General features: G+C 41.7%; 1 protein-coding gene across 4 annotated transcripts in view; it reads right to left on the reverse strand.

The window, feature by feature from the left end:
- Positions 1-23,819, reverse strand: part of CRIM1 (cysteine rich transmembrane BMP regulator 1) — a 196,666-nt gene that overhangs the window by 42,617 nt on the left and 130,230 nt on the right. For all 4 annotated transcript variants that reach the window (XM_072992639.2, XM_072992646.2, XM_072992651.2 and 1 more), the window contains 2 exons: positions 4,814-4,942; positions 746-902 (listed from right to left, as the gene is read on the reverse strand). In XM_072992639.2, the coding sequence (XP_072848740.2) occupies positions 746-902; positions 4,814-4,942 (286 nt within the window). The remainder of the gene's footprint in view (positions 1-745; positions 903-4,813; positions 4,943-23,819) is intronic.

The raw sequence follows: 23,819 nt of genomic DNA on the forward strand, positions 1-23,819 counted from the left end.
AGGTAATAGGCCGCTATTAGGATCAAGCGGGAAGCGAAAGTACTTGCAATCAGAACGCCAGAGGCAAAGAAAGGTCAGCCGGTCCGAGTTCAGGGCAACGTAGTTACGGGTAGATGAAAAACAAGCCAGGTCAAGCAGAAAATTTTCAAAAATAGCGAAAAGAGAGAATAATCTCAAGAGCTCTATCCGAGAGGTTCCAACTCCGCAGGCGGATAAATGGAACTGGGGATTTTTGGCGGGCTGCACTTGCGCAGTGCAGGGCAACCTAAACTTTGTATCTTTTTCCTCATAGCTCTGGAAAATTCCGAGGGGAACCAGCGCAGGTGCTGTTCAACCCACCAGTGTGGATTCATAGAGAACCACGTTGAAGAAAAGCTGTGTTTCAATGATGACCTAATAGGAAATGACATCAGTGGTACTTTGTCAAGTACAATTCAGAGAACATTTTAATTTGGCTAAATTAATACATAGTATTTAGTGTTATATAGATTCACGAGCAGTCTCCAAACTGGTATTTAAAGAGTCACACGTTAATTCTGACTGAACGAAAGAGACGCAACTGGCACTCAAGTCACAATTCTGTTTCTGAAGTTCATTTTTAACAGACATTAAAGATTGCTACCAGTGAAGAGCTTATTCATTCAATACTATAGAATTCTCTTCTTCTATATGTAACATGTTAAATGACAATGGGCTTTGCTTATACTATAAGACAAGACAACTTTAAAAAAAAAAGAATACATACAAGTATCCAAATGGACAGTACTTGTCACAAACTATAGATTTGCATTTTTTAGGACGTGGGCGGCACTGGCAGATCTTACAGTTGTGGACATCCATCTGGAAACCAAATTCACAATCCAAGGTACAACCTGACATGAGGTCAGCACAGAACTCCTCTCCTGTGAAGAACACATTAAGCTTAGCAAAGGTTTTTAACAGTTATTCAACCCTGAAAACAAAACTATATATCCAGAAAAGTTTCTCACTAGTTATTTGACATTATGCTGTTCATTTATGAGAATCCAGGCTTATTGCTTTAATATGGTCTGCCACTTTTTATGAGGATAACCACCAACAAATTTATCTTGGACAATTACTGCAATAGTTTTTAGAAGGCAGACAATACAATGGGCATTGTACTATCTTGTGGCAAAGAATTTAATCAAAACAAATATGTGCTGCATGAAAAAAAGCTTCCAGCTAATCATACTGCACCTATTTATAGCCAATTTTGTTCCATAACTCTAAGTAGCAAACCTATAGCTTCAGAGGCTCTCTTGAAAAGCAGTCATGATAATGAAAGTATCATACACAGACATGTAGAACTTCCAACACCATATCCCACTAACATAAAGTGAAACCAAAATCCTTCAGACTGCATCTTACAAACACAGCTTATATATGTAGTATTCATATACGTATTATTATAGCTAACATAAATTCATTTAAACACATGCAGTGGCAATATTATACATTACAGCAGATACAAAGACACTTTTGTTCACCAAACTGTTCTTTGCAATTCATTTTTTACAAGAGTGAATAATATATATTAAGTATGTAAAAACCAGAAATCTCCACAGGAATCTCATGACATCATTGCTTTTTGGAAACCAACAAATGGATGGAAGTATGTTTTAAGTTCTATTTAACATGGAAAAAACTGAATTCTGAGTTTTCAGCACATGAGTCATCCCCCCCACCAATGTTCATGGTATAACAGTTTTGATTTTTGTGACAAGAGTACTTGAGAAAGTTTCCTAAAAATATGTATGGCTTCCCAAAGCAGAGATTCTCTATATTTCTTACAAAATATTATGAGATTTTACTCCCTCACTCTTTTTTGGTATGAAAATTAGCAACCTTCTGCACGTTAAAGGTATTAAATTCCATTTTAAATGTTCATACAAGCCTTTTAAATTAGTAGGATTTTCTTAATTACTTTCAAATATATTTTAAACAGCTATCACAGGTGAGTTTAACTGTGCCTCCCTGTGCTTCATCTCATTAGACTTGCCTGGTACATAAACATAATTGCTCTGGGGCCAGTAAAACTGTAGCACATTCTGCCCTTTATCCTTCATCTTCTTTGCAAAATTGCATTTTGAAAAACTGGAGGATAATCTGACATTCTTCAGTTTGTGCTGTCCTCTGAAGATGCCGGCCACAGAGACTGGCGAAACGTTAGGAAGAACAACCTTCAGAACATGGCCAAAGAGCCCGAAAAACCCACAACAACCATTAGATCCCGGCCGTGAAAGCCTTCGCGAATACATTCTTCAGTTTCCTCAGATCTGTTTGTATAAAGCTCATGTTTCTGGCAGAATATATTTATAACCATTCAAGCATATTAACTATGCATTAAATGATTAGCAGAAAAATATTTAGACACAGTGCCTAGATGCTCATGCTTGCTATCAATTTTCTTGTGTATTCTGCATTTAGCTTAACGCATGTACTCACTTATGTTTTGATCCCTGGAACTAACATCACAGGTTTCAAATGACTCTTGTGTATCTCAATGACATTGGGTATTCTGATGCTTGGGCTACATTTTTTCTGAAAGCCAATACGTAAAGGTATCTCCTGTCTCTGTTCAGGAAATTCAGAAACTGAAGGAATATGGGAGTTGTACTTCTTATGAGAACATATCACACAGTACATTTACCTTCCAGCCTTGTAATTTTCTTCCTCACACTCTCTAAGATGCTATGTACAATGATGGCACTATTTATCTAACTGGTCCAAACTATTTGTTATGTCTGCCAGCATAACACCACCAGCATAACTTTCAATGGTAAGGTGCCAAAAGTTAAGAGGAGGGCATAGACATTTCTTGAATACTAGACATGTTACTTAACACAAATAAGGTCAGTGATACATGTCTAGTAGGGTATATAAAAGCTAGCACACATTTGTAAACTCTGAGACACACTGTTTGTGTATTAGCCTATATGTACAGTGGAGTCTTGACTTGAGAACTTAATCCGTATTGGAAGGCGGTTCTCAAGTCAAAAAGTTTGCAGGTCAAATCTGCATTTCCCATAGGAATGCATTGAAAACCATTTGATTCGTATCTGCTCTTTTTTGTCCATAGAAACTAATGGGAAGCTGCTATTCCACCTTTGACCACTAGAGGGGGATATTTTGTTTCTTTTTTTCTTAGGTCAAGAAAGGTTCAGGGAAGGCAGGGAAAATACAGTCCAGGCAGTACCAGGCAGTCTGAAGACTGTCTCCCAATCCACTCTCTAAACGCTGGGAGGAGTGAGGAAGCAGACAGGCACCCTTTTCACTGGCCAACAGTTAACTGAAAGTTCAAATTTTGCACTTTCCCTGCCTCCCATGTGGTTTTTTTCAGTTTTTTTTCAGTTCGTAACTCAAATCTAAGTACGTAAGTCAAGTCAATATTTTCCTGAGAGCGGTTCGTAAGTCAAAATGTTTGTAACTTGGGCTGTTCGTAAGTCAAGACCCCACTATACTCATTTATTCTGCAGAATAAATAAGTATTTTTGTAGTGGGTGTTATCTTTTTCTCCCACCTGGTAGGTAATCAGAACTGGCCTAGCAAGGTGTTCAAACTGTTAATTTCTACAACACCTATGAATGAGCAATCTCCAAAATGTCCTGCCTTCAACTGCCCAGCTCAGCTCTTCTAAACTCAAGCCTGTGGCTTCCTTTATGGAGTCAGTTCATCTCATATTTGGTCTTCCTATTTTCCATCTGCCTTCCACCTTTGGTATTTTCCAGAGAACCCTGCCTTCTCATGATGTGCCCAAAGGAGGATAGCCTCAGTTTCAACATTTTTGTCACCAGAGATAGTTCAGGCTTGATTTGTTCTAGGGCCCAATTGTTTGTCTTTCTGGCAGTCCAGATTATCTGCAAAACTCTTCTCCAGCATTACATTACATTTTCCTGCCAGTTTTCTTTACTGTTCAGCTTTGACACCCCTACATGGGGTCTGGAAAAACAAGAGTGTGGATGATCTTGGTCTTGGCCTCCAGTGACACATCCTTACACCTGACTGATCTTTTCTAATTCCTTCATTGCTGCCCTTTTAAGTCCCAGTCTTCTCATTTCGTGGCTACAGTCTCCATTTCGGTTGATGACTGAGCCAATACCGATAACCATATATAGTGGCTAAAATCTTGTTTGTGCAGCTCTTCATGCACAACAGTAATGACATCACCATAAATGATAAAATGTCACTGATAAAAGGTTATTTGCACGTGACTATGACTTGTACACAATGTGACAAGATCAGATGCGCTCAAAACTCACCAAAGGAAGCCTTTAAACAATGGTGATTCACTGCTGCTACTTCTGACATTACTATTGCCCATGCTGAGGTGGACAGCAGGATTTTTAGTCACTGGGTCAATTGGTTTTTAGTATTATTTTTCATGGGCAAAGACATGTCAACTGAACCACTGTGCATCATCAACACACGACAAATTAAAAAGTGTTATTATTTTATTTGTATACAGAGCAGTTCAAATGATCAAAAATTATTTAGAGTTGTATTAGTATGGAAATAAGCCTGCAATGCTCTAAAACACAATTAAAAAGTATATGAAATACAATATATTTTGAAAAATATCTGTATTATAAAAATGCTTCTGAAAGCACACTGCCCCACTGAAACTACATTTAACAAATTAAATATCTGATAGCATGATAAGACTAAGAGAATTAACAATCCTGTGTGTGAGATGAACCAGACTGGTAAGAGTGATTTGAGATGGTTATTTGAAATATGTAGAACAGATAGATATTTTTCAGAACTATAAACTCAACGTCACAGTTATACTTACGAGTTATGCACTGGCAGATACGGCAACCATTTTGGTCTACTTTGAAATCATAAATGCAATCCATCTCAGTTAAGCTGCAGTTCACTAGTGGATAACATGTGGGTGGACCCACTGTGATGTATGTTGGCTCTAATGAAAAAAGAAATAAGAAGTTATAACATATATACTGCACAATGCAAAACTTGTGATCTGAAATTTATTAGTGCAAATGTCTGTTGGTAAAATATGCTATGACAAGGATAATCAAAAAAGCTTGGTAATATTTGCTTCACAAAAGGTTTAATTAGTCAGTCCACAAATCCCATATAGTCAGATGATGAGATTTGTTACACTTCTTCTGTCCTTTTGCTGTTTAAAGAGGCTTTCTCTCCAGACACCAAAATGCAAATCAATGCCTAGCAGAACAAGTATCTCCACCGGCTAAGGCATGTGAAATATTGATATCCTAACATGCATGGTGCAGTTAATCAGAAATAGACCCTCATTCTTTATTTCATTAGTATTCAAATTTATTTATTTCCAGATCAGCATAAAGCACAACAAATAAGTACAGTGGGGTCTCGACTTACGAACGGCTCGACATACGAACGTTTCAACTGAAGAACCGCTCTCATAGGAATATATGGACTCGACTTACGAACTGAGATTCGAGTTACGAACTCTTTTTTTCCCCTTTTAAAAAAGCTAAGTCATCTTAGGTTAAAAGGAAAAAAGAAAAAATATCCCCCTCTAGTGGCAGAAGGCGGAATAGCAGCTTCCCATTAGTTTCTATGGCCGAAAAGAGCAGATACGGATTAAATTGTTTTCAATGCATTCCTATGGGAAATGCAGATTCGACTTAAGAACTTTTCGACCTGAGAACTGCCTTCCAATACGGATTAAGTTCGTAAGTCGAAACCCCACTGTACATATGCAGTACAGTGGTGCCTCGCACAACGATGTTAATTGTTTCAAAAATAAAAAGCGTTCTGTGAAACATCGTTCTGTGAAACACCATTTCCCATAGGAATGCATTGAAAACCGGTTAATCCGTTCCAATTGGAACGGATTGCCCTCCTTAAGCGAAAATCCCCATAGGAAACATCGTTGAGGGAAACGTGGTTCCCCAATTGAAATGCATTGAAGCCGACTCAATGCATTTGAATGGGTTTGCGAAGTCCCTTTTCGCTCCTGTAAAAGTGCCTTAAACTGTTTGAAAAGGGTTTTAAATGCTTGCTATCGTTAGCCCACCTCCTGAAACCTATGCAAACTTAATTTGGTGTTGTTCTGAGGCGTCCTTAATTTTTGGTGATTTTTGGTTTTCTCCATTGAAAGCCAATGGACGGACCGTCCAATGGCTTTCAATGGGGAAAACCAAAAATCACCAAAAATTAAGGACGCCTCAGAACAACACCAAATTAAGTTTGCATACGTTTCACAAGCTGGACTATCGATGCCAAGCATTTAAAACACTTTTCAAACAGTTTAAGGCACTTTTACAGGAGCGAAAAGGGACATCGGAAAGAGCTTCAAAAGCAGGGAAACGGAGATCAAAGAGCCCTTTCCGATGTCCCTTTTCGCTCCTGTAAAAGTGCCTTAAGCTGTTTGAAAAGTGTTTTAAATGCTTGCTATCGTTAGCCCACCTCCTGAAACCTATGCAAACTTAATTTGGTGTTGTTCTGAGGCGTCCTTAATTTTTGGTGATTTTTTGTTTTTTCCCTCATTGAACTCTATTGAACTGTCCGTCCAATGCATTTCAATGAGAGAAAAAACAAAAAATCACCAAAAATTAAGGACGCCTCAGGACAACACCAAATTAAGTTTGCATATGTTTCACAAGCTGGACTATCGATGCCAAGCATTTAAAACACTTTTCAAACAGTTTAAGGCACTTTTACAGGAGCGAAAAGGGACATCGGAAAGGGCTCTTTGATCTCCGTTTCCCTGCTTTTGAAGCTCTTTCCGATGTCCCTTTTCGCTCCTGTAAAAGTGCCTTAAACTGTTTGAAAAGTGTTTTAAATTCTTGGCATCGATAGTCCAGCTTGTGAAACATATGCAAACTTAATTTGGTGTTGTCCTGAGGCGTCCTTAATTTTTGGTGATTTTTGGTTTTCCCCATTGAAAGCCATTGGACGGTCCGTCCAATGGCTTTCAATGGAGAAAACAAAAAATCACCAAAAATTAAGGATGCCTCAGAACAACACCAAATTAAGTTTGCATAGGTTTCAGGAGGTGGGCTAACGATAGCAAGCATTTAAAACACTTTTCAAACAGTTTCAGGCACTTTTACAGGAGCAAAAAGGGACATCGTTGTGCGAAAATTCCCCATAGGAAACATCGTTGTGTGAGGCGCCTAATTTTTCAGGAAAAGCCATCGTTGTGTGAATTTATCGTTGTGTGAGGCACTCGTTGTGCGAGGCACCACTGTATCTCCAAGATATTTTACACATTTATCACATTTCTATTATTCAGGCACATTTGCCTAAACACTAAAAAGGTACAGCCTGTCATGTGTTAAATAGCATGCACATTTTTTCCACAAGGTTCTCCTTTAAAATACAAGAGTGACAGTCAGAGTTTTTCCTTTGTTAACATTATTAATCTGTGAATTTTAAATTTAGAGTTTATACACATAAAATGAGAAAACCCCACCAAAGATTTCATTCACTCAGAAAAATGCAGCTTTCTTGAAGGAGAAATACAAGGAACAGTTTACTGTAATTAGAATAGTCATGGATTCTTAAAAACTGTATGAATGTTTAAAATTCTGAAAAAGCTGCACTTACTTGATAAATGCTATGAACAAATTACAGCATTTCAATTCAATTAGACCTATCACAGATGAACCACAAAGGAAAGCCAGCAGAGGCAGTACATATTAGTTAAACCATTATTGACTCGGATAGAGTCTCATGTTTTGGTACTAACTTCTGTATTTATTGTAACAGAAAACTCAAGTATTTTATTACTACTGTCCCAGTGGTCTCTACAGATCTTAGATGAGTTTGAGATTTCATTCGGATACTCTGAGGACTGACTCCACACAGCAAATCTTAGACGAGAAAGATCAAATTCGCTAACTCATTATTTGGTACTGAAAACTTCAAAAACTAAAGATCAGTAATTTTTTACAGTGTCCAATAATATAAACAAATGCTTGAAAATGAGACTGCAATGCACGATAAACATGCCCACTATGTTAGCAAAAGTAAAATCTCTGAAGTATATTAGAAATAAAGCTGTCAATCTTTTTCTAGATTAAGCGTTCAGTCTGTACTTGCCAGTGCACTACTACATTTACATCATATGTTATGATAGATGATACAGAGATCTGTGAAGTCTTGTAAACTACATTCAGAAGCCTAATATCCTAAAGCAATAAACACTAATAAACCACAAACCCATTATAAATTATACAAATGCAATCAAATGAATATAGTTGCAAGTAACAAACAAATGTAAAAAATATTCCTCACAATATTGATTTTGTTTCAGAATCCAAAATACAGTAGAATGTATGTTTTGTTTCATATACAACTTCAAGAAAAATACCAGCAACTAGTGTTTGAGAACAGTTCCATCAGATACTTCAATCACTCCTGACTAACTGAAGACCTGTTGAAAAGCTGCCTCAGAGGAAGATGCAGATATATGCAGGCATTCTGAACAGAACTGGGAAATGCTGATTAACACTGATTAAACCTCTAAGAATATTTGGCAAATAAACAAATAATGTCTAGAATCGTACTTGGTGTTCATATGAAGTTGGCGTAACTTGTCATGGTTAACTGTGGCTAATGAATGAAATGTAGGAGCATTTCTCAGTTGCATTACTGGATGCATAACCAGACATGCAACTGAGATACGGTCCAGCATTTCACTAATAAACTGCAATCAAACAAGGCAAGCTTTACACATCTTACACATGAAGATTCTGGTTGACATAGTTAAACTGATTCAACTGCCACTGAAACTAATAGAAAAAAACCCTCTTCAGTCTATGTTGTATGCTGAAGAAACTTCAAAATGTGTTTTAAGTATTTTATTTATCTACTGAACGGGCAAGTGTCGTTCTCAATTACTTTTTGCAATCTACTTCTTACAACCTTTGTAATTTATGTGGCTTTTTAATAATGGTTTTATTCTTGAAAGATAACAACACCTTCTTCTCAAATGATGTGTGAGAATTTAAGGATCTGTACAAGATAAAACAGGAGCAGTTGTAAGTAACTGTTCTTCTATAGCATTTCAAAATCTTTGCAGCTTTCTCCATCTCTGTTCAAAATCTATATAGCCTATATATTTCATTGCAATCTTATCAATGACTACCTTCTCTTATTCATAAAGGTAGCTGCCAATATATAGCAATTTTATATGCATGCCTGATTCCCAATAAGCTGCAAAAGAGGACAAAGGACATAATTTCACTCCCTACCCCCATGAACCAAAAATGCAGCTTCAAAAATGGGGGAAAATACCCAACTCTTTTCACTTCACTGAACAAGACTCAACAAATAAAGCCAGTTCAGCTACTGCCAGGCTTCTGACTATTTGAATACGCAAACAGTTAAGCTTGAAAAAGCACACATGGACATGTGATTTAGGTTAGCCTTTCACTGCTGCACTTGACAAACTGTAGAAGAAAGAAATAGTGCACAAATGACGAGACAATGGATGGGAAAATAGCATTCTGTCTCTGTATATTTTAGAAGTGAACATATGCTTGCAGGGACCTGCTAACATAGATTATAATGGAATATAAATTTATCACTGTAAACTTAACTACAACAGGTAGCTACTAAAATTGTTTATTCCACATGTCCATAACATTTTGTAAAATGTATCATAATTTTTAGCTTTATCCTAGCTAAAAGTTTTTTTCAGACATTTCATAAGTTCTGTCAAATGCAGTTAAAGCTATACAATATTTTTATTGTACAGGATTTTGTGCAGCAACACTGATTTTAAAGGTATCTGTGTAACTTCATCTAGAGATTCCTTCAAGAAATGTTGCCAATTAAATTCAGAAAAGGCAAAATTATTATTTTACTGCTTTAATTATTAGCGCAAGCACCTAAATCTACTAAGTTATCTCACTATTGCTTCATGGCCACCAAAAATACTATCAGCTGACTGGCTCTTTTCCAGCATCAAACTTGAGATTCTCAGCATCAGCATAATGGCCAACATAGAAACAATAATGCACAGCAGTGGTTAAGGACTAGCCACAATAATTCTGCACTATCTTCTTTTAAGCCTTCGGTATTTTTCATACCATGAAAAAATGTAATGCAAATATAAAGTGTTATCTTTCTTTTAAAGAACACATCATCATTTTGTCTTATAACATAAGTGCTCAAGAGTCATAAAATCAGTTACATGAATTGCAAATAGGCTATGGTATATGTACCCACTATGAAATTTCTCCACTGAAATTAGCGGATAATTTAAGTTCATGACTTGAATCTCTTAAATTTTAAAGAAGCTGAATCTTAAATAGAAATCTCAAAATGTACCAAAACATAACTAATTCGTTCCTTTATGTATAAAGGATCTATTGCACAAAATTCCTCAAATAATTTGACCCCATCATCTAGACAATATTGTATCACAAACACAGGGAAGGCGTTAAGGAACTGCCACTTTTAATTAGACTAGACACTCAGGCTTCCACGTTCATTACTTTCAATTAAATAGGCTTTGGATAAAACAATCTAATCATGCTATATACCCTTGTCAGTTTTCTACAGGGCAGACTGTGCCAGATAATTGTGTGTTATGACCCTGAAAGCAAGTAAGTTCTGGTTGTTTCAGTGTGTGACATCACTAAGTGAACACTATACATACCCATGTTTTACATTATCAAACAACAAAGGATGTCCAAAAGAAGAATTCTGCAAAGAATGCTAAGTGTGACTGCAAAAAAATAACTGACAGCAATAGACTGAACAAAAGAACCTTAAAATGATTAATCTAAAAGCTACTCATACTATAATGAACAGTTCTTTGTCAAAGTTCATGTACCCTGATGAGAGCTAAAAGAAATGCAAAATTTCATGTTCCAGGGTACAGAACACCCATCAGCATAAATTTTTACCACAGCACTCACAACTCTTTCACCAACCAAGAGGTGAACTAGAGATGGATTTACTGTGATAATGCTCTTCTGCTCAGTTCCTAGAAGAGCAGACCCTAAAGAGTAAGCTCAGATTATTTTCTAATTTAGTTGGAGGCCAGAAATGTACATAATCCTTCCCAAATATACTTCATTCCCCATTCTTCAAGGTAAGTGCAAATGCTGTTCAAATTTCAAGAAAAGCCTGAAGAAAAAACCCACTACCTTGAATCTGCAGGTTTAGCATACTTTATACTCGTCCCTATATATATGGTAAAGAAATCCAGAAATAAGGTATCCAATAATCTCACAGGAAGTGAGAAATGTAAATATATGAGACCTAATAAGAATAATGATAGCAATTTAAAATGAAAGAAGTCTATGAAAGCAACCCTACCCTACTCTATCCTTGTACTGTGTGACTCAGCCTCCCCAGTGCTCCTCCCCAAATGTACTCCTGGGTCCTCAGGGCTCTCAAGATCAGCAAGAGATGAGGAGGTTGTGGATTGGGAAAGACAGCAAGGTGTGAGGAAGAGAAAAAATTGGTTACCTTACTAAGCAATTGAAACTACTGCCTTTTTTTCAAACAGACTATTATTTGGTCATAAGATACAGTAGCAAATATTTCTCTAAAAAGTTTCAAAATACCCATTTCCCCACTACAATTTTATCAAAATGTACTCTAATACAGACAAATGTGGCTAGCAGAAGAAAATTATTTATTTTGTCCCTGACAAATCTGTCCCCTAATGAACTTTGAAAATGTCTATGTTCTTTATAGAACATTGTCTGCTTAAAAAAAGAGCTGAATACTGCTCCTGATCTGCAGAATTATGTGTTTACTTAAGCTTCCTGGAAAAACATTCATATCATTCCAAGGGTGACTAAATGTTTTCCATTCTCATAGTTTGCATTCCAGACAGATTTTCTTTTCCCCGAGTTCATTACATGAAAAATACCAGTTCCAAGTTCAGTGCTAGAGAATTTCCTTTCCTGGTGCCCAAATGCCTATTGTAGCAATAACAAATCATCTAACAAAGTTGTTTTAGGGTTGTACTGACTGGCAGTATCTTTTAATTAAAAATTGAGATGATAAATAAAAGCAAGGAATTAACGAAAAATATTATTATTTTATCCAGGAACACTAAGCAGTGAAAAGAACATGAAACCTTTCTTCAAAACAAATACTGGAATGAAAATTAACAAACAGTGGTTGAGTTCATTTCTATCTCTTAACCTGCCTCTTCATCTCAAACCCTTCATAATCTGTTTCTAATATGAGGTACAGTGTGGTTTCACTATTATGACAACAGTTAGATCAATAGAGAAATATTTTATTAAAAACTATTTCTCAACTGCTTAATTTTTGTGGCTACACTATCTGTTCATTTCTAGAAAAAAGTATCTGAAACCATGTGATTGATATGCACTTGGAAAAAATATGATCCTAAAGTTCATGGCAATCTACACAGAGGTCAGCATTTTCATAAAATATTTTTTTTACCATGGAGTTCTGCTCCTGTTATTTTAAATGTGCCCTTAATCAATTAATGAAGGAAATGTCCCTTAATGAAATCCAAAAAACTGCCAAAGTCCTGAGTAACAGTTAAGAGATTTAAGAGGATCAGGAGTGCAAAATATAAAGGACTATGTTTAGGGAATGGAAACCATGATGGCAAAGTCACTAAAAACTCTTATCTTAGACGTTTTTTAACCAGAGATTACAGTACTGTAGTTAGTTGTCAGGGATGTGTAGCTGTGGGTTTCCTGTATCGGCAGGTGTTGCACTAGATTATTCCTGTAACTTCCAACTCTAAAATTCTATGGCTGAAATCCTATTGCTTAGTGTAGTAAGTCATAACTAGAGCACACCCTCATGGAACTTAGAGAGGAGTTGATTCACCAAGTTCCCACTGATTCAATGGGCTTACGGTTGTTGCCCCTTCACATACTGCTGCCTTGTTGTGGCAAAGGGGCTTGAGTAATTCAGAGAAGTTATGGGCTATGCTGTGCAGGGATACCCAAGGCAGACAGGTCATAGCGGAGAGTTGTGAGTAAATGTGATCCACCTGGAGCAGGAACTGGCAAACCATTCCAGTATCTTTGCCAAGAAAACTCCATGGACAGAAACAAAAGGCTAAAAGATATGATGCAGGAAGTTGAGTATCTCAGGTTGGAAGGAGTCCAACCTGCCACTGAGGAAGAGCGGAGGGTAAGTACAAGTAGCTCCAGACCTAATGAAGTGGTTGGGCCAAAGCGGAAAGGACGTTCAGCTGAGGACGTGCCTGGAAGTGAAAGGAAAGTCTGATGCTGCAAAGAAAAATACTGCATAAGAACCTGGAATGTAAGATCTATGAACCTTGGTAAGCTGGATGTGGTCAAACAGAAGATGGCAAGAATAAACATTGACAGCCTGAGCGTCAGTGAATTAAAATGGATGGGAATGGGCTAATTCTATTCAGACGATTACCATATCTACTATTGTGGACAAGAATCCTGTAGAAGAAATGGAGTAGCCCTCATAGTCAACAAAAGAGTGGGAAAATCTGTACTGGGATACAATCTCAAAAATTATAGAATGATTTCAATACGAATCCAAGGCAGACCTCTCAACATCACAGTAATCCAAGTTTATGCACCAACCACCAATGCTGAAGAGGCTGAAATTGACCAATTCTATGAAGACTTACAACACCTTCTAGAACTGACACCAAAGAAAGATGTTCTTCTCATTCTAGGGGACTGGAATGCTAAAGTAGGGAATCAAGAGATAAAAGGAACAACAGGTAACTTTGGCCTTGGAAACAAAGCAGGGCAAAGGCTAATAGAGTTTTGTCAACAGAACAAGCTGGTCATCACAAACATTCTTTTCCAACAACATAAGAGGCGACTCTACACATGGCCATCACCAGATGGGCAATACCGAAATCAGATTGATTATGTTCTCTGCAGCCAAAGATGGAGAAGCTCTATACAGTCAGCAAAAACAAGACCTGGAGCTGATTGTGGCTCTGATCATCAGCTTCTTATAGCAAAATTCAAGCTTAAACTGAAGAAAGTAGGAAAAACCACTGGGCTAGTCAGGTATAATCTAGACCAAATCCCTTATGAATACAGTGGTGCCTCGCTTAATGGGTGCCCTGTTTAACGACGAATCCGCATACCGATGCAGATTTTGCGATTGCAAAAGCGATCGCATTGCGATGTTCCCTATGGGGAAAAATCGCTTTGCGATTTTTCCCCATAGGCCCCATTTTCCCCCAGCTGACCGGTGGGGGCATCGGAAGGACCGCGGGGGAGGGCTCCCCCTCGGTCCTTCTCAAGCTCCCGCTGGTCAGCTGGGGGAAAATGCCGGTGGGAGCTTGAGAAGGACCGCGGGGGAGCCCTCTTCCTCCGAGGAAGTGCCGGTGGGCGCTCATCCCCAGGCCAGCGGCGAGCGGCGCTTCGGCCAGCTCGCTCCTCCTGAGGCGGCGGCGGCAGCGGGGGAAGGGAAAGAGCCCTGGCGCGGCTGGGCGCCTGGCTCCATCTCCTCCTCTTCTTCGAAAGGCCAGCAGCCGGCCAGCTTGTTCCTCCCGGCGCAACGGAGGGGGAAGGGAAAGGGCCCTGGTGCGGCGGGGCGCCTGGCTCCATCTCCCCCTTCATCTCCTCCTCTTCCTCGGAGGAGGAGGAGGCCGGCGCTCAGCCCAGGGCCGGCGGCGAGTGGCACTTCGGCCGGCTCGCTCCTCCTGGGGCGGCGGCAGGGGAAGGGAAAGGGCCGGGCGTCTGGCTACCCGTCTCCCGCTTCACCTCCTCCTCTTCCTCCGGAGGCTCCTTCTGAACGCCTGCCGGCCAGCTGGGGGGAAATGCCAGCTGATCGGCGGTTCCAAAATGGCCGCCCGCTGTTTTCTGGATGGATTCCTCGCTTACCGAGGCAGCGAAAATGGCCGCCCCTATGGAGGATCCTCGCTGAACGGTGAGTTTTTGCCCCATAGGAACGCATTAAACAGGGTTTAATGTGTTCCTATGGGGTTTTTCTTTCCATTTAGCGATGTTTCCGTATAGCGACGTTAATCCTGGAACGGATTAACGTCGCTATGCGGGGCACCACTGTACACTGTGGAAGTGAAGAACAGATTTAAGGAACTCGATTTGGTGGACAAAAGGCCTAAAGAACGATGGATGGGGGCTCATAACATTGTACAGGAGACAGCAACAAAAACCATTCAAAAGAAAAGGAAATGCAAGAAAGCAAAGTGGCTCTACAACAAGGCCTTACAAATAGCAGAGAAAAGAAGGGAAACAAAAGGCAAAGGAGATAGAACTTCAGAATCAGAAGGGCCCCTATAGATCATCAAGCCCTGCCCTTATCAAGGAGGCATAATGAGAAATTGAACGTCCGGATCTGCATTCAGAAACCTAAATCACTGAGCTATCCAGCAGTTCTTGGCTGAAGTCTCCATCTGGACTGATGACTGAATGAAGGTATACTAAATCTTTAACAATTTTAAATTCTTCTTTGTCAACACTGAAGTTGTTTATTCTTCTGTGGTCATGATTTTCACAGAATCATGACATTAGAAGGGTCCTATAAAGCCATCAAATTTAACCCCCTACTCAGTGTAGGAATAGAAATCAAAGGATATCCACCAGGTAGCTGTCTAAATTTCTTTTGAATGTCTCCAGTTTTGGAGCACTCACCACTTCTTGAGGCAACGGTTTCACTGACTTACTGCTCTAGTACGGCCTCTTAATGTTCAAATGCATTCATGGTTTGGCACTTTCTTCTTTCATCAAAGGTTGTTTCAAGTCACTGCTGCTTTCTGCCAGTAAGATGGTGTCATCTGCATATCTTAAATTACTGGTTTCACCCACCAATTTTCACCTCTCTTTCATCTGAACCTAATCCAGATTTCTATATGATATGTTATGTGTATGGATTGAACAGAAAGGAGTTAAAATGTACCACTCGTCTGAACCATTCTGTTTCTCCATATTCTGTCCTAACGGTAGCTTCTTGTCCATAATACAGGTTATGCATCAGGACAATCAACTGCTGAGGCAAACCCATTTGTTTCAGAACATTCCAAAGCTTCTCATGATCCACACAGTCAAAGGCTTTGCTGTAGAATCTATAAAGACTAGACAGATTTTCTTCTTTGGTGTGTTCCAGTAGCCAGCAGATATATATGCAATATGATCTTGGGTGTCTCTTGAACATTTTGGACTACATATGTCATAATTCTTCATTCTAGGAGTTCCACCTGATGGGCACACATCTACAGACACCTACATATGGCTTACCTAGAGGAAAAAGCCTAGTTGGAAGCTTTAAAACGGACAGGTTACTTACCTATAAACATGGTTCTTCAAGTGGATTCTCTATGAATACACACCAGTGGGTAAAGACAGCGCTTGCGCTGGTCTCTCGGAATCTTCTAGAGCTGAAATAGAAAAGTAACAATGTTTTAGGTTGCCCTGTACAGCGCATGCTCCGCCCGCCAACGGCTCAGTTCCATATGACCGCCACATAAAGTTGGAACCCAAGGTATCTACCAGTGACGGGCATGTGGGGAGGCCGGGCGGGACGTGTGTATTCATAGAGAATCCACTTGAAGAACCATGTTTACAGGTAAGTAACCTGTCCTTCTTCAACGTGGTTCTCTATGAATCCACACCAGTGGGTGATTAGCAAGCACACTTACTGGATGGCGGGCTGTCACTGGAGCAGTGAAGTTAAAACAGCCCTTCCAAATTTAGCCTCAGCTTTAGCCCGAAGGTCCAGTTTGTAATGTGTTACAAAGGTGGATACGTTGGACCATGTAGCGGATCGATAGATTTCTTGCATGTCAATCCCCCGAAGAAGGGCCGTGGATCTGGCAATGGCCCTGGTGGAATGGGCTTTGAGGCCGTCTGGAACAGATTTCTTTTGCAGTTCATAGGCCAAGGAGGTGGTGGAAACCAACCATCTAGAGAGAGAAGACGAGGAGGCAGGACACCCCTTATGGGGACCATAGAAACACAGAAAAAGTCTCGAGGCCTTTCTGAAATCCTTAGTTCTGGTGACATAATAGGCCAATGCTCTCCGAACATTCAAAGAAGGGAGCATGCGCTCAACGTCCGTAACTGCATCAGGGAACAACGTAGGCAAAATCAATGGCTGGTTAACATGGAAATCAGAAACAACTTTGGGAAGGAAAGTAACATCGGGATGGAGGACCACCTTGTCCTTAAAAAACTGCAGGTAAGGGGAATCCGCACGGAGGGCAGCTAACTCACTGGCCCTCCTAGCCGAGGTAATGGCTACCAAGAATAAAGTCTTAAAGGATAAGAACTTCAGGTCACACGAAGCCATAGGCTCGAAGGGATGTCTGGTGAGAGAATGTAGGACAGTCTGTAGCGACCACTGAGGTACTGGTTTCTTTAATGGTGGTCTAATGTTGTAAAGGCCCTTGAAGAAAGCTTTGAGGGTTAGATGAGAAAACCATCTGGATGACTCTGAACCCGGAGGTTGAAAGGCCACAATAGCTGACGTGTAAACTTTCAACGTGGACCTAGACAGGCCAAAATCGAAAAGATGGCGGAGGAATAATAGCAGAGTAGAAAGGGCAACAGGTGAGGGCTGCAAAGCAGTTCTTCCGTAAATTTCAAGAAGGCTTTCCATTTGTATTGATAAAGCAACTTCGTAGCCGGCTTCCTGGCCTTATCAATGACTTCAGTCAACGAGGGGAAATCCTCCATGCTGTCAAGTGGAGCGTCTCGAGGTCTGGATGAAGGATGTTTCCGTTGCTCTGAGTGAGTAGATGTGGATGCAATGGCAGTGTCACTTTGTCCATTGCTATTTGAAGAAGCATGGAAAACCATGGTCAACGTGGCCACCAGGGAGCAATCAATATGGCCTCCGCTTTCGCCTGTATAATCCTGACAATGGTCCTCTGTAAGAGTGGAAGGGGAGGGTAAAGATAAAGTAGACCCCCCTTTCCATGGTACCATAAAGGCATCTCCGAGAGATTCCTTCCCTCTCCCTGCGCGAGATGCATAGAGTGGACATTTCCTGTTGTCTTCGGTCGCAAACATGTCCACGACTGGTTGACCCCATCTTTGGCAAAGAGTGGAGAAGACACTCCTGTCTAGCTGCCATTCGTGGGAATGAAAGGGACGGCAACTTAGCTCGTCGGCCACCTGATTGTCCGACGTCGAGATGTGGATGGCTACTGGGAAAATGTGTTGCTGGTAGCACCACTCCCAGAGGTGGACCGACAGAAACAGAAGGGACCTTGATCTCGTGCCTCCTTGTTTGTTCAGGTAGAACATGGTGGTGGTATTGTCCGTTACTACCTGAACAGCCTACCTTTGAAAAGGGGAAGAAAGGCCCTGAACGCCTTTATCACTGCCAACATCTCTAGGTGGTTGATATGTAGAGATACTTCCTGTGGGAACCAGAGAGCATGTACTTGATACCCCTGACAGTGAGCTCCCCATCCCATTGGACTGGCGTCCGTGGTCATCTGCCTGGTGGGTTCCAGTGGACGGAAGGGTCGTCCTATCAAAAGGTGTGGGAGGAAGGTCCACCACTGTAGTTGGGCCGCAAGCTCCGGGGTAACACGGAGTCGCTTGCTCTGAGTGTCTATTGCAGGGTTGAATAGGGTTAGCATCCATGACTGAAGGGAGCGCATCTTGAGACGCGCGTGGGGTAGCGCAGCTGTTGTAGAAGCCATAAGGCCTAGCAGATGTTGCGCTAGTCTCGCGGAAACTGTCCGTTGTGGTCTGAACTTCCGAACTGCTGCGCTTATCTTTTGAATGCGTTCTGGAAGAAGAAAAATGCGTGCCTGTATGGCATCCAGACGAGCACCTATATAGTCCATCACTTGAGAAGGTTGTAGATGGGACTTTTCGTAGTTGATGGATAGGCCCAGAGTTCGTAAGGTATGCAGGACCTGCTGAGTGTCCAGGTAAGCTTGTTGTTTGGACTTTGACACAATCAGCCAATCGTCAATATACGGGTAGATCTGAATCCCTTTGAGGAGCAGGTAGGTGGCCACCGGAGCCATACACTTGGTGAAGGTCCGTGGAGCTGTGGAGAGGCCGAATGGGAGAGCTACAAACTGGTATATCGAGTCTCTGAACATCAGGCGAAGGTACTTTCTGTAGGTCTTGTGAATTGAAATGTAAAAATAGGCATCCTTGAGGTCCACCACCACAAACCAATCTCCTTTCTTTAGCAGGTGAAGGATCCCTTCTAGAGTGACCATCCTGAATCGACGAGGCCTGAGGTAGGTGTTGAGGTCCCTCAAGTCCAGTATGGGCCTTAGGCCCCCGTCTTTTTTGGGTACCCTGAAGTATCGAGAGTAAAACCCGTTCAGGATGTCTCTGTGATATACCTTCTGGATCGCCTGCTTCTGTAAGAGGGTGAGAATCTCTTCTTCTAGGATGGGATCGAAGGATGTAGGCCGGACCCATCCTAGAGGAGGCAATTCTATAAACTCCAGGCGGTAGCCTGAGTTTATAATGTTCAAGACCCAGGTGTCGTGAGTGATCATTAGCCAATGCTGAAGATAAGGAGACAGACGTGTCGGTAGGTGAGGGGTCCGGATGCGCACGGGGAAGTCAAAGATATTGTTTAGACTTCCGGTTAGAAGGCTTGAAAGACTGGCGCCTATTACCCTGGGGCTTAAAGCTGGACGCTGAAGAAGATGCCTGGGAAGCCCTTGTAGCTGGTTGAGGTCTGAACGGCCTATATGTAGACGTCGTGGCCTGCTGGTATGCCTGTTGTTGAGGACGAGGACGCCATTGAAATTTGGAGGGTCTAGGCTGCTGTTGTATAGCATAGGATTTTGCTGTTTTCTTGCTTTTGTGCAAGTTCTCCAAATTTTCATCTGTATTTTCACTGAACAGTCCCGAGGCATCAAAAGGCAGGTTCTTAATTCTAGCCTTGATGTCCTCCATTATGTTGGCTGATCGTAGCCATGCATGCCGCCTTAGTGTTATGATAGAGGCGAGGTTTCTAGCATCGGCATCCGCAACATGACGCGAAGCCAAACGTTGATGCTTGGAGACCATCTGTGCTTCCGCATGAGCATTAAGACATGTTTGTCTAATGTCTTCCGGCGCGACTTGGAGAGCTGGAAGAACCCTTGCCCACAGTTGCTTTTGATAGGCACCCATGGCAACCAAATAATTGAGGGCCCTGAGAGTGAAGGTAGTCATAGAATAAAGCCGTCTGCCGAGTACTTCTAGATCCTTACCTTCCTTATTAGTAGGGGTCGGATGACCCTTGATGGGAAGCCTTGAGGCACTAGACTCCACCACAAGAGAGTTAGGAGCAGGATGTTTCAGAAGGAAGGCGGTTTTGGGTCCATGAACACGGTACATATTCTCCGTACGCCGGGAGAAAGATGTGGAATTCGCCGGGTGTTCCCAATATTCTGTAATAAGGTCCATAAGCTCAGGTACATAGGACAAGCTAACAGGACATGACCTCTCCTTGTGAATATCACCGAAGATGAGGTCATCCTCACGGGCAGGTGACTTTTCCACCTCTAACTTCAAAGCAGCAGCCATCCTAGAGACCATCTGTGGGTACGAGGAGAAATCTTCAGAGGGGGAGGAGGGATGGATGTCAGCTGCATCCAACCCCAAAGGTTCCCCAGGGGGCGGACTTTCTAGAGAGGCCTCAGAATCATAGTTATCCTCTTGGTCCAAAGAAGGATGTGAGTCTGGACCACCATCATCCCCAGAAGACTGTAGCACGATGGGTTGATGTGGTGTCTCCCTGGGTTTACTCAGTTTATGAGGAGGGGGATTCCCAGGAGGTGGTGCAGGTGCCACAGGAGTAGAGGGAGGCACTACATTCGGCATCGTGGGCTCAGCAGGACATCCATTCGTCGACGGAGAGCGTTGGTCTTTGTTGACACCGGAACGCTTGCGGTGTCGATCTTTCCTCGGGGGCGACGATGAAGAATAATATCGTACCCTCTTCCTCTGTCGCCTTCTGTCTCTCAACGTCGACGAAGACTCGGAGGAGTAATCTCTCTGACGTCGACGCCGGCGGGACCTTCTTCGTTCTAAGCTATCGTCGGAGTCAGAGGACGAATAGTCCCTTCGACGATGCTTTTTTCATCTGTCGGCATCGGAAACGCGCTTGCGCTTACGATGTTGCCGGCCTTTCTTCGAAGGGAGCTCCTCCTCCACATCAGACGCTGGGCGTCGAGGAGGGCAAGGTTCGGTAGGCCGCACCGGTCCCCGTGGAGAGGATGGTGGAGACTTAGTGGCCCGCGACTCCGGTGTCGATGACCGTGATCGAGACGCCCGCCCGGTCAGAATAGGGCTATCAGGGGCATCGGTCAAGCCAGAAATAATTTTTCCGATCTGGCTTGCCGTTGGAGACCTCTCGGCAACGACAGGCGGTTCCTGTCTTGGCGGGAGAGAGGCTCTGAGATCCGACATGGATTCTCGATCACAAGAGGAGTCTTCCAGAATCAGCAAAGGGAGCGAAGTGGAGATAGGAGGGACCACAAGGGTAATCTCCTTCAACTTTGACTTAACTACTTCTTTCTTCTTTTTCAGGTGTTCCGATGTCGACTGATTGGAAGGTTCAGCCGAAGCCGAGGTAAGTAACTTTTTTGACGAAGCCTTCTTTTTAGACTTGGTCTTGGAGGGTTTGTCTTTGGATGGCTCAGCCGATGTGGATGGGACCACTCTGATCTCTGACCGCACAGAAGAAGTGGAGGGGACTACCTCCATGTCGGAAGCTTGAGATGCCGACAACGTTTGCTTCCACAGCGAATATTTCAGGCGTTGCTGGCGAGCCCTGAGGGTGACTTTTGTGAAATGTTTGCAATGTCTGCAGTGGGAGACCGAGTGCGACTCTCCCAGACAGAACAAACAGAGAGAATGTCCGTCCTGGAAGGGAAGCTTTCTGGAACAGGCGGTGCAGAGTCGAAAGGGTCCTCTCCTCAGAGATGGCTTTTCTTTAGGAGGCATAGACCGACTGGAGAAGAATTCTAAGCAAAGGTAGAGCGCGGGAGCTTGCCTGAGTAAAGCAAACAAGGCTGAGTGAAGGTATCCTGAAGGCGCATGGCGGCTCAACAGGGGCCAATTAGGCTTAATTGGATGAGTTCGGTAGGCGCGTGGCGCCTCAGCAGGAGGCCGGAAAAGGCCTATTAGGCCACACAGGCTCGAAAAGAAGCGCCAGAGGCAAAGAATAGCCAAAAAACCGATTCGTAGTCAGGGCAAAAGTGAGAAGATATGCGATAGTCAGTCCAAGTCAAAAACCAAGAAGGTCAATATAGTAAAATAGTAGAATTTTAGGAGCTCTATCCGAGAGGTTCCAACTTTCGCAAGCGGAAAAATGGAACTGAGCTGTTGGCGGGTGGAGCATGCGCTGTACAGGGCAACCTAAAACATTGTTACTTTTCTATTTCAGCTCTAGAAGATTCGAGACCAGCGCAAGCGCTGTCTTTACCCACTGGTGTGGATTCATAGAGAACCACGTTGAAGAACTAGCATAAGCCCATTTTGGCCCTAACGACCTCTTCAGAAAGGACACTCCCAGTTAGCAGTGGAGCAGTTTCATTTTGGCACAGGAAACTAGGGCAGAAATAGGTCTACGCTAGGTCTTGAAGATCTCCCAAACCCAGAAAAAAGGAAAGGAGCCTCCATAAAATTTTCAGAGTAAGTCAGTACAAAGATGTGATAAAAATCTTGTCCACAACCACTCAGAAAGGGTGTAATATTTTAAAAGTAATGTTTTGTAAAATAATGGTTGCCAAATCAATTCAGCCTTGCCATGTATCTCTTAAATTAAAGATCCAATAAGAATAATATTGGTAATGATGAGCACTGATCACAAAATAGGGCTTCATTTTCTAGATACTTTTTCCAAATATTACTGAACATAGAACTATTTCAAATGGTGCAGAAGAAAAAATTGAAACCCATTATCCTTCTATAATGCAGGCACTAACATGCCTCCTTGAAACAGGAAGCTCTTTTCTATACAATCAACCCATAAGAGCTAGAGCTACAATGATGACAATGTCAGGATCATTCACAAATCAAACTGATAACTGTCTGGTATCCACATTGTTATTCTCTTTTGATGAGTCACCTGAAGGTGTAGAGTAGTAGAAAAATATGCTGTAGTGTTAACCGAAGTGCAGATGTGTCTCCAGCCTCTCTCACTGGCCCGTTCCCACTAGCTTTGGCTTCCTGGCAAGAACAGGGCAACATCCTGCCTTTGATGTTATTGAGGTTCCCTAACTGTGCTTCAAATATCTTCCCTGTTGTCTTTTTTTTTAAGTCCTCCTTTATATTCTTTCCCAACTGCTATTTTTCTAGTCTGTCATCTCCTATTTCAGATAGATTCTGCAGCCCTTTTCTACAGCAGACTGCCTCTGGATTGATCCTCCAGTCGTTACAGCACTGCAGCTAACTTGGGTCCTAGTCCTAGTTGAAGTTACACTTCAGCTTCAGCTGTGCTTTTAACTTAGTGTTGACCATGAATCATTATGTCCTATAATAAATATGCCGAACAAAGATCTTATTTTGTCTTATTTTCCTTTGTTTGGTAAACAAATTCCCAAAAATTAATATTTATTTTTTAACCAATTTAAGGATGCTCTGAAGAAATCATGTTCATTGTGTGATTGACACATTGCTGAGTTCATGCAACAAAAAATCCTTTTGAGTAAAAACAATATATACAAAGAAAAACAGTGCTAAAATACTAACATATGATAATATAGCTGTACTGCAAATATAAGGAAAATAATGTTCAATAATAGTAAAGACTTTTTTTCCCAAATAGTTTCATGCCCCATGAAACAGCTCATCTTGCAAAGGTAATCAAACATCACAAAAACAATGGAGTTCTCTTCAGTGCTGAGAAAGCTGAGGCTAAATTAAAAGCCTCTCCATTGTCACAGAAGACTGATT

This window comes from Pogona vitticeps, chromosome 1 (genome assembly GCF_051106095.1).
Source record: "Pogona vitticeps strain Pit_001003342236 chromosome 1, PviZW2.1, whole genome shotgun sequence".
Taxonomy (NCBI): Eukaryota; Metazoa; Chordata; class Lepidosauria; order Squamata; family Agamidae; genus Pogona; species Pogona vitticeps.